Here is an 11,526-nt window from a genome sequence, read left to right on the forward strand (position 1 = left end):
CTAATGAAAAATGACCTAAAATCCCTCTTCAATCTGTAACTAAAGCCCTCATTTTTTCTCTTCAACCTTAAGATCATATCTACTTCAAACCTCAAGAACAAATAGGACTTTTGAAGTACAAAATGATGGTATTTTGGACAGAAAAATCAAGAATTTTCAACAAGTGATCAAAGGAAGTTTGAAACTGATAGATTGAGGTTGAAGACATTAAAGATGAATGGTTTGGGAAGAAAAAATCATTACTTTGGTTATAGGTTGAAGAAGTGGGCATTTATGTCATTTTTAATTGTTTTTATAAATATTCACCAATGTTTTCATGCTTAAAAAACACATTACAAATGAATAAAGCATAAAGATGGTAACACTCATCTTCTTAGCATGAATTTTACATTTAAATTCACCCTTTTTCCACTCACCTTATAGAACTTAAGAATTAAACAATTGAAGTTTTTGCAAATTTCTTAAGCCCAACAGAGAATGTGAGTTTGTCCTCTGTTTTTAAACAAAACATCAAACTAATATTTCCTCTTAAATTGTATTAATTGTTTCTAACTTAATAGATATTGAACTAATTGTCTTTAATTTCTCCTCAGACTGATCCACGACACAAAATGAAGGTCATCATTGTCACAACAGCAGGCGAATTCACCATGGAATTGGGTCTAAAGGAACCTGTTCTTGAACTAAAAAGGAAGATCGAACAATTCTTGGGTGTTCAAGTAACTACACAAATTCTCTCAGTTTATGGTTTCGAATTATTAGATGGACTTGACATGGAAGATTATCCCATTGTACTTGAAGGTACAAAAATTGATCTCACCTTTAAACCAAGTGAACTTCCTCAAGAACCTTATAATAAAATTAATATTACTATTAAAATATCAAAGAGACAAATAAATATCCAAGTAGACAGAAATGAAACCGTGGGAAGTTTAAAGGAGAAAATTCACATAATTGATGGTGCTTCCATCAAAAGACAAACACTTGTCTTTTCTGGAATAGAAATGAAAGAAGACTATCGGTGTTTAAGCGAATATGGGATCAACGATCACTCTGAAATTAATGTGATCTGCAAAAACGCAATACGTCTAAGAGCTGAGCCTCCACCGAGAAGATTAAGTTTGGTTGTGCAGACTTGTTCTAACTTACTTAATTCAGCAAGAATCCCATTAGAGATGAAGGATTCTAATACCGTTAACGAGTTGAGACAAATATTGTTGGAGGAAAAGGTTCTTCCCCGGGATGACTACTTCTTCATTCACAAACAAAGAATAATGCAAGACAATTGCAGCCTCCGATGGCATGGTGTTGAAAATGGAGATTCTTTGTATGTGTTTAAAGGAACCATAAGTCGTGAAAACTAAAATTATAGAAATGGTAGGAAATACAAGTTTGATTAGATTAATAATGGAGAAATGTATTAGAGAGCTTTACATCTTACTTTGGTAAAAGTAGTTTCTTGTTATAATTGTTCTTTCTTCCTTCTAATTAAGAAATAAGAAAATAATTTCAGTTATACCATCTTATACTTTTCTTGTCTGAAATCTAATGCAAATAGAATTTAAGAAATATCAAATATTTGGGGACGAGATTTAGATGAAATGAAGCAACTATGAGTGGGTCCAAAATATGCTTTATCCACTAATTTCTAACGACTAACTCACCAAAAATGCCTTTCTAATGATTAAAACGCTTTTAATACCCGCAGCCTCCATTTAAAATGTTGGACAGTCTAACGAGTTACTAAAACGCTTGGAATGTTCAGTCATTTAATTAGCTTTTGGTAATTTAAAAAAAAAATGGATTTTTTTTTTTTAAATATTAAAATATTTTCTTTGTTTAAGAACTTGATAATAATCATAGTTTAAAGAGTTAGAATTTGGTAGTACAGGGAGTTGAGTAGTTACGTACATCCACATATCCTTAATATGCCATGTGGTATAGTCATTGGAATCTCATAGCCCATTAGCCAACCTACACGCGAAACAAAACAGCCAACTTCGTGATTTTCATCAATTGAATCCAAGCATTTCTTTGTTATGGGCTTTATAAAATGGGTAAGCCCACGGACGGTCAGAGATTTTTAGTTATTATAAAATGACTTTTTTGAATGAAGGAGACCTGACCAAAACATTTTAACCATATCTGGACTACTAACTGGTAATACATCGATAGGCCCATTATCTGTGGATTTTTAAGCCCATCATTTGGTGTCCCATTTTACCTAAAGACTGCTACCTTTCTACTAAAAACTAGAACTGTTTCTTACGTAGAGAGAGCAAAACGTTAGAGAACTAAAATTGCTTGTTGTTAAGAAAACGAGAAAAACGTGAGAACATGGGTTAAGTTGTTAAGAAGTTATATATCTATATTCTATATAGTGAATCACAACCGTTCTTCCCCTAATGTTTATCCCCTTGAGGGGGCGGTTCAGATTCAATATGGCATGCGAGAAAAAATTTCAACTTTAATTTATTCCCTTTTTTGTCCTCCATTTACAAGATTATTCCTTCACCTTTTCATGCCACTTATCTTTATATAAACCGTTCTCAATATTAAATTACCTAGCATTAATAGGGAATGAATTAACCCAACCAACCTGACTTGAGTTGAATTCGGGTTGAGCATTTCATACCCAAGGTAAGGTTGGGCATGGGTGTGGGTGGGTGTTTATCAAGTTAGGCTTGGACATGGGTTGATTCCCAATCCACCTGAGTTGCAGCCCTAACTACAAGTAAACTATAGTCTATATAATAAGATAACAGGGTGTCTACTCTCAATGTTTATCTCCCATAGACAATGTTTCTTTTAATTTTAACATATCTTGAAGAACAATTTTAACTTTATTATGTTTTCTCTCTTCTTTTCTGAGAATACTTCTTCAATTTTATTATTTTTTCTCTTCTATCTTTTCAAACAAAATAATGTTGATGTGACCTCAGGCTGGAATCTCATATTGCACTTCTTGACGTGAAAGTGTATGGGAGCCATAGACGCTTTTCATCAAGATTAGAGTGAAAAAGCATCTATGGTTGCTATCCACTTTCGCGTCAAGAAGTGCAATATGAGGTTCTACATTAAGGTCACTCTAGTACGACTCTTTCAAATAATACCCCTACTTTATTCTCTTTTACCTTTACTCCATTTTTCAATAATACCCTTCCAACTTTATTGTCTTTATTCTTCTACCTTTTTTTTCAACAATACCACTACAACTTTATTTTCTCTCTTCTTTATCCCTTAACTAATGTGTCTATAATCTATAAGAAGTTCGGGCTGGATTTCATTGAGTATTTATCCATTCGTAAAGTGGTGGACTTCACCTTAGACCAATCCTATGTCTCTATTGGGGCTAAATTGATTAAGCACAAACTTGACACTAGCACGCCTGGTCCAATGTCAAATTTATTCACATTCAAAAGTTTTTTGAATCATTTCATATCACTATTTATTGAAATAGTGGTCCAATCTCCATCCTAACTGAAAAAGGGTTAGAGATGAAAATAAATTTATTGATTTAAATTTTTGTTTATAAAATTCTCTGTTTGTCTATCTCTCTCTCCGTCTCTCTTTACATATATATATATGGCAATGTTATATACATAACTAATTGTGACAAAAATCAGCCCATTCCAAAACTTTTGATCCCCAAAATCAGCCCATTCTGAAACTTATAATTCATATAAGACAAAAGTCATTGTCATACATTTTGTCACAATTAGTGTACCATGAACCGTTCCTTATATATAAGTCAAGATCCCTTGACTCATGGAAAAGCACATGATCTCAATCTTTTAAATACAAAATCCAGTGGTTGAGATTTATTCTCGGGATAAGTATATCTGAGATATGTGTTATCGAGACATGCATAAATTTCAACTGTTGGATTTATTATCTAAACGATTGGGATCTTATGTTTCCTTATTGGTCATTCTTTATGAGTCAATGAATCCCAATCCTATATATAATAAAGTTCATGATAACGTGGGCATCTTCTTCGGGGTTTGGGAGTAAAAAAGAAAAATAATAAAGTTTGAAAAATGAGGTAAAAGAGGAAAGATAATGAAATTGGAAGGATATTATTTAAAAGGAGGAGGAGAGGAAAGACATTAAAATTGAAGGGAGTTAAGAGAAATGGGGTGAATAGTATGGACCCCACTCCAAAACTCTAGCTGAAATGAGACCTACAATTGTGTTTTATTATATATATGTATATAGAGTCAGGATCCATAGACAACATTCAAAACAACGTTCTAGACAACGTGTTTTGTCTTATACAGGCAAAAAGTTTTGGAATGGATTGATTTTTTGTGATGATGATCTCTATAGTGAAGGGGATCATCATTGCAAAAAATCAGCCTATTATGAAATTGCTAGCCACAGTTTATAAATTAAAGAATCATTGACTGTTTATTTTAACCGTTAGTTTGTAACCACTTTTTATAGGGTTAGAAGTTTTAGAATCTACAAATTTTTTGTGTGAGGTTGATCTACTCATCATAGAGATCATTCTCACAAAAAATCAGCCCATTCAGAAGCTGTTTTATCATTTAGGATAAAACGTTGTCTAGAATGTTATATGTAAAACGCTGCCCATATATATATATATATATATATATATATATATATATATATGCAAAGGGGAATGCTAACATCCAAAACCTCATGTCCATGTTAGCATTATCAAATACTTTTTTTTTTTTAATAATAATACCCCTCTTAATTTTGTTTTAGTAAAAAAGATAAGGGTATGTTAGTCTTTTACACAATATATATGTTTATTATGCCATTAAGAAATGCATTGATTATGTTGGCATTGATTGTTAAAATATTTAAATGCTCATAACATTTATTATGTAAACAACTATTTATAACATAAAAGATCAATACACCCTTGCTTTTTTCACTAAAAGACAAAACAATGAGGGGAGCTTAACATTGTCCAACACTTTTTTTCCTATAATACCATTCTTTATTTTATCTTTTAGTGAAAAAGACAAAGGTATTTAGTCTTTTACATAATAAATACATTTATTATGTTAGCATCAAAAGCATTTATTATAAAATATATATATATATATATATAAAATTTAAAATATTTAAATATTCATAACATTTATTATGTAAATAAGTATTTATTATGTAAAAGACTAATACACAATTGTCTTTTTCACTAAAAAATAAAATGGAGAAGGATATTATTAAAAAATAAATATGGTGAACAATGCTAACGTCCCCATGAAGTATTGGATGTTAGCATTCCCTATATATATTTTTATAATGGGTTGAAAATTTTGAACCTTATATAAGCTTAAGGTTGTAGTCTTTATTTTTTTAGATGGGTTCTGTTAACGGTGCCAATTAACAATCCTAATATAAGTCTTAGATTTAGAAAAAGTTTTAAGAAAGCATTTCCTTACTAAGGGTCATTGAGCTCAACTACATTACCAAATTGGCAATCCAAAAAAAAAAAAAAGGCACGAAACCATGTTTTTTGGTCAATGAGGGTAAAATACAAACAATTGTTGACTAGCACTACGAAAATTGGGTAAATTCGACGTCAAGATCCGTCAAATTTGATCCATCACAACAAACAATGGTTGGCGAACAATCTCCATAAGAGTGATACAAGATTCTTACTAAAACCATAGATGTTATGATTTATATAAAAAAATGTGGCTTAGGCTTGATACTTGAAAATTTTATCATCTTCAAAATTAAAATTTCAAGAAGAGGAAAAGATTTTTAAGAAGTTAATGATGGTGGATTTTGGAAAGAAACTTAAATATTCCTCAAGTTTGTTTGTTTGTTTTTTATATTTATGGAACTTTTGCAAATTTATCCAAATTAACTGAAATTTAATTTGCTCCGAATAATTACCAAATCTGAACTTTGTTTCTATGTTTCTACATACTAAATAACGGATGACAGTCAAAACATGAGAGATTAAATCACTTTTTCTATATAAAATTATAAATTTGAGTAGTCTTACAAGGATACGTATTGGTGAGTAAAACAACTTAGAGGCTAGTCACTTATTTTTATTTTTTAAAAAGTTCAATGAGGCTATAGCCCCACTTGTCCCCATATAACTCTACCACTAGAAACCCTTGTAAGCAATCTCCTGTTTAATTCTTGAAAAATATTCATGGATTTTTTTTTTTTTTCCAATGAAAGTATTATTCTCTGGATTATTGAACTATTTTGAATCATTCATGGATTTTAAGTTTGAAAAGAATAAAACACTTTTTTTACGAATTTTTATAAAATTCAGTGCTATTATAACTTGGTGTATGGTGCAAAGTGTAAACTTGTCAATTGTGACGTATAACAGAAGTTGACTTTGAAGCAATTATGCTTCAAAATTTTGGAGGAATCCACCTTTTTACATGAAAAATATCCCTTTTATTTAAAAAAAAATAATAAGACACATCTGTACATTTATTTGAGATTATATCTTAATTTTTCAAATTGATAATTTGTCCATTGACTTTGGTCTTCTTTAAAAAAATCAATGGAACCATAACCTCAATGTCCTCATTATAACCACCATCATTATTACCATGACCGTCACCATTACCATTAATTAACATCACCAATTTCATCATCATCATCATTATCATCGGGCCGAATTTTTAGTTTCCAAATTTTTTAAATGAAATGGATAACATACATATGAAGCATATGCCGCATATTTTTCATTTATTGAATTTTTTACCAAATTTAAGATCGAATTTTTGCAATCCAAAATGGAATACAACTCAAATTTTAATGAATCAAAATTTTGCCATATTCCGAATTAGTAAGAAGTTTGGGTACAACAGCCCTCTAGATTTCATTGAAAAACTGGGTGACAAAAAATATTAAAAAATGAAATAAAATAGGGCTTTATCCATGGTTGTGAAAATGGATGGCTATTGCCTACTAAAATTTAAATTTAATAAGGTTGTTCAATATTTTTTTATCTTTGATAGAAGGGAAATGTTCAGCACCCTAAGTTTTACCACACACTTTAACAAACGTTTTTTGTCCTACATGGGTTAGAAGTTTTGGAATGGGCTGATTTTTGGTGAGGATGATCTCTATGATTAGAAGATCATCCTCCCCAAAAATCAGCCCATTCTGAAATGTTTAGCCCCATGTTTAAACGTTGAAAAATCGTGGACCGTCCATTTTTTGTAAACCATTTTTGATGGGGTTAGAAGTTTTGGAATGGGCTGATTTTTGGTGAGGATGATCTCTAACCATAGAGATCATCCTCACCAAAAATCAGCCCATTCCAAAACTTCTAACCCATGTAAGACAAAACACGTTTGTTAAAATGTGTGGTAAAGCTTAGGGTGCTGAACGGGACCCTTGATAGAAAGCTCATAATTTTGTCCTCTACTATATCCTAGTGTCATCGGATCATGTTTTTTTTGGATACCACAAATAAGCTCAACGACCCTTAGTAAGACTTTAAATCTTACAAAGTTAGTAAGGCTAGCGTTACTCAAACTTTTAACAGCAAATCTTGTAACGAATCTCAACAACCCAATCAAGAGCTAGCGAAAAATCCGGTTTGGTAGAGAATGACTAGCTTAGACGAATTCTTCATCCTCACTATCTCAATCAGATAGAAAAACCCTAAGTCCCTAACCAGCTCTTTACAACAAATATTTCTAGACGTCACCTTCATCATCTTCAGCATCAATGGATGTCACCTTTTTTGAAAGCTCAACAGGGCGGGAATTCACCATTGAAGTGTGGTTCTTCTCTACAGTTCTAGAGTTGAAAGAGTACGTTCAAAAATACCAAGGGATCCCTGTCTCTAGACAAACCCTAATCTTCAACAACCAGATCATGCTCGACGATCGCGATACCGAGTTCTACGAAATCCTTCAAGGGTCTCGAATCCAGCTCCAGATTTCACCTGAACCTGAAAAATCCATACCCATAACAAAGATGGAACCATCATCATCAACATTATCGACAAAAGTTCAACTTCTTATAAAAATTCCAATGTCAAAAAGGCAGATTTCTCTTGGGATGGATGTGACGGATACCGTTGGTCTGCTGAAGGAGAAGATTCATGAAGTTGAGGGTCTTCCAATTAATCGGTTTGTACTTGTTTTCAATGGTGCCGAACTAGTGGATCATCGTCGATCTCTAGGGGATTACTTGATATCCAATTTCTCTGAAGTTAATGTCATCATCATGCCTTTCCCTCCGGCAACAACATCTGTATCTAAGGGTTCGAAGAAATTGAAGTTGATGGTGTTGCCAAAGTGTGGAACTCAGAAGATTCAAGTTGAGGTGAATGCTTCGGATAAAGTGGGAGAGTTAAGGAAGGAGCTTCAAAGGTTGCAGCAACACATTAACTTTCATCTTCCAACTGATGGATACTTCTTTATCTACAAACAGAATGTGATGGATGATGATCGCTCGTATCGTTGGCATGATGTCAAGCAAGGTGATACTATAGAGATCTTCAATGGGAGCGTAACTGGCGGATCATAGTATTTTTCATCCTTCTCTTCTTTTTCGATGCTGGGTTTTCGTTGTGGTGGTGGTTGTTGCTGTTGTTTCTTTGCAGAATTGCTTTTCAGTGAATGGATGAAAATAGACAAATAGGTGATTAATTATGTTTCCAGCTTAAATCCAATGACTAAAACTTAAGAGTATAACTTGATATTTTTGAATCTTTTATATATTCCAATATCTTGGAAATTAGTGTTGGATTATTTTTTTCTTTGCAAAAGTAAGTGGTAATCAGTGAATCATCTTTTACTTTCTTCTTCTATTGCGTACAAAATCTGGTGTTATCTCATTTTATCAATTTGGTGTTGCATAGGTGCTATTACCCAATTCAGTTAAGGACATAATCGTAGCTGGTACATTTCTACCTTCTAGTTGAGTGGTTGTATGTCAGGGGGAATTCTTCATTTTGCCAAGCGGTAGCCATCTAAGGGAAGACAGAATAGGACTTTCCACGGTATGAAAGGATTTCCACAAGATATTCGTCCTTAACGTTATAGATTTCTTATTCTATGATGGGAAAATGGAGTCTTAGAAGAACTGCGATTTATTGATGTGTGAAAAGTGTTCTAGATCTATAATTTATTTAGTGGCAAGCCGAGCCTTGATAAGCTTCTCATGAATGGTAGGTGAAGTGTTCGAAACGCCACAAAGCAATGAATTCTTTGAGGCCACCCTCCAAAGTCCGGTTGACCCTAGATTCAAACAATTGGACATAGGAATTTCTGAGGGGGTGGTGTGTGTGACCGTGGGATTAGTCTCACTCGAAGAGTGGGGTTACCCACGATAAGAAGAACAAAAACATAGACATAAACCCAACAGTCAAATTTAGCAAAAATAAATAAACCCAACACTCAAATACATCAAATGATCTTACACACTAACGATTAAAAGCATTTGTTTTGTCCATTATAAGAAGTTGGGAAGTTAACATTGTGTTTGATTTCGCTAGTAATCATTTGAGAAGATGTTGATGAAATAAATTTCTAAGATCCAACAATTAAGACCAGCAATTTCTCACCTTTCTTGAGTAGAGGTGGATAAATAGGATAATGCATGGAATCACAGGAAGGAGCTTCGAAGGCACACACATTCAATTTTATTCCAGATGGATACATCGTTTACATGGTATTTTCTAGAATATTTTCTGATAATTGTACCCACCTTTCATAGGCTGCGGAGCCTTTAATTGGGTATATCCCTTGTGGTCATTAGGATTAAAAATGTTAGATGCGCCATGTAACGTAATTGTGAATGAAAATAGGGTCTAAAATAAGATGCCATCTAAAAAGTTGTTGTTTTAATTAATCTTTTAATCATAATTCTGTCATATATTGTTCAAGGAGAGTGTTGGGTTTAATGATAGAAAATCACCATTCTTTTGTTTCTTAGGTTCACTTATGTGGGGTATTTTCCTTGTCATTAACTTATGGGAAACAAAATGGGGCTCTAGATGATTGTTAGTGGCCATAAAAGGGGGTTTCTCTAAAAGGGGAATTTCTCTTTGGTAGAAAGAGTGAGAAAACATTGAATCTCTATGGGGTATTTATCTTCTCTTGTGAAATTTAGATGCTCAAGGTTTTTTAGGGTGATATTCACATTGTAGTCACGAGTTTGTGACAATAGGAGTGTGATTGATGTAGAAATTTGGTGGATTTCACCGGAGAGTTGGAGGTAAGTATAAACATCTATTATTGTAATTTTTTCCGTAAGTATTGAATTTCTATTTATCTACTTGCCTATGGATATAAACTCATTATGAGTGAATCACATATTTCTTGTGGTGTTGTGTTCATTTTTCTATTTTCTTTATTATTACTTGCATTTGCTTTAAAACATATTCTTGGGGTTTGATTGTTGAAATTGATTATTTTGATGTTAGAAAAGATTAAATTCAATAATCGTGTTTCTATATGTTACTTTTTTCCTATGTTTTTACTTAGTTGGGACACTTTTTTTTTCCTTTAGAAATAATGTTTTTGAATGTAGTATCATTACTCAATATTAGGAATGTTATGTGTCCAATTAGATTGTCTATTATAATTCAATGAATTAAAGAAAATAGGTAAAATGAACTTAAGAGACTAAAATTTTGGAGTTCTTATGCAACAGTACTTTAAACAAAACTAAGGTCCGTTTTAGACCTATTTCTTAAAAATAATGATTTTCTAACTAGAAAGTCTTCACTCGGCTGAGATGGCACAGAACATAACCATGGATCTTTTTCCTCGGGATACATGACTGCACATCTTTTATGGAGATGTACAGTTGTGTATTCCAAGGAAAATGATCAATGATTCCATGTCACGAACAAATCAGCCGAGTGAAGACTTTCTAATACTATTTTGACAATGGTAAAATGGGGTCTTAGAAGAATAAGAAAGTTAAAATCTTGAGATTTTAAGACGTAAAAAAATCATCAGACTGTACTTGTACCCCTCATAGATGAGTTTGTTGATGGATTGCGTACAAAATGGCCTCCAAGATACAACAAATTAGCAAATGTGAGAATTTGCAAGCAATAATATTGAGAATTCTCCCCTTCGAATTTTCTTATGTTGCATATGTAGTCACCAAAATTTAATAGTTTGAGAAAATTAGAACAGTTTATAGAGTTGTTTAAAATTCAGCGATTTGACCTATTTACCAATATATAGAGATTGAAGGGATTTGTAAGTGTCTTTAACAAAAAGGGACATGACTCTCTACAAACAACTAAATATTTGCACCTTTTCCAAAAAATTATTTAATCAAAATAAATTTTATAATTCTAAAATCCTGACATTCCATCCATCGTTCATCTCTCAAGGAATACTTAGGAATTTTCTTTGAACATTTTATTTTTAAATGTGGTAGGGTTATAATTTCGATCCAATAGTTGTGGTCTAAATTACTTGAGACCGGATCCTCTATAGTCCATTTTCTCTGTAGTTCTTGTTCGACAATTCATAGCACATCACATTTAACAAAAGCAACAACATTGTCATTTCGGCTCATGGTTTAGATTAG

The 11,526-nt window shown here is 32.5% G+C and overlaps 2 protein-coding genes across 2 annotated transcripts; both read left to right on the forward strand.

Annotated features, from left to right (window-relative positions):
• The first annotated feature begins 611 nt into the window (after nucleotides 1–611).
• LOC147411513 (Ubiquitin-like superfamily protein) lies at nucleotides 612–1,364 on the forward strand. Its single transcript, XM_086432210.1, has one exon. The coding sequence runs from the start codon at nucleotides 612–614 to the stop codon at nucleotides 1,362–1,364; it is 753 nt and encodes a 250-aa protein (XP_086288336.1).
• Nucleotides 1,365–7,585: 6,221 nt separating this feature from the next.
• On the forward strand, nucleotides 7,586–8,499 carry LOC147411514 (ubiquitin domain-containing protein 7SL RNA1-like). Its single transcript, XM_086453350.1, has one exon. It carries the CDS (start codon nucleotides 7,693–7,695, stop codon nucleotides 8,497–8,499), a length of 807 nt encoding a protein of 268 aa, XP_086309476.1. The 5' UTR covers nucleotides 7,586–7,692.
• Nucleotides 8,500–11,526: the final 3,027 nt, after the last annotated feature.

Source organism: Akebia trifoliata, chromosome 1, assembly GCF_017979445.1.
Source record: "Akebia trifoliata isolate Shusen 1 chromosome 1, ASM1797944v1, whole genome shotgun sequence".
Lineage (NCBI taxonomy): Eukaryota > Viridiplantae > Streptophyta > Magnoliopsida > Ranunculales > Lardizabalaceae > Akebia > Akebia trifoliata.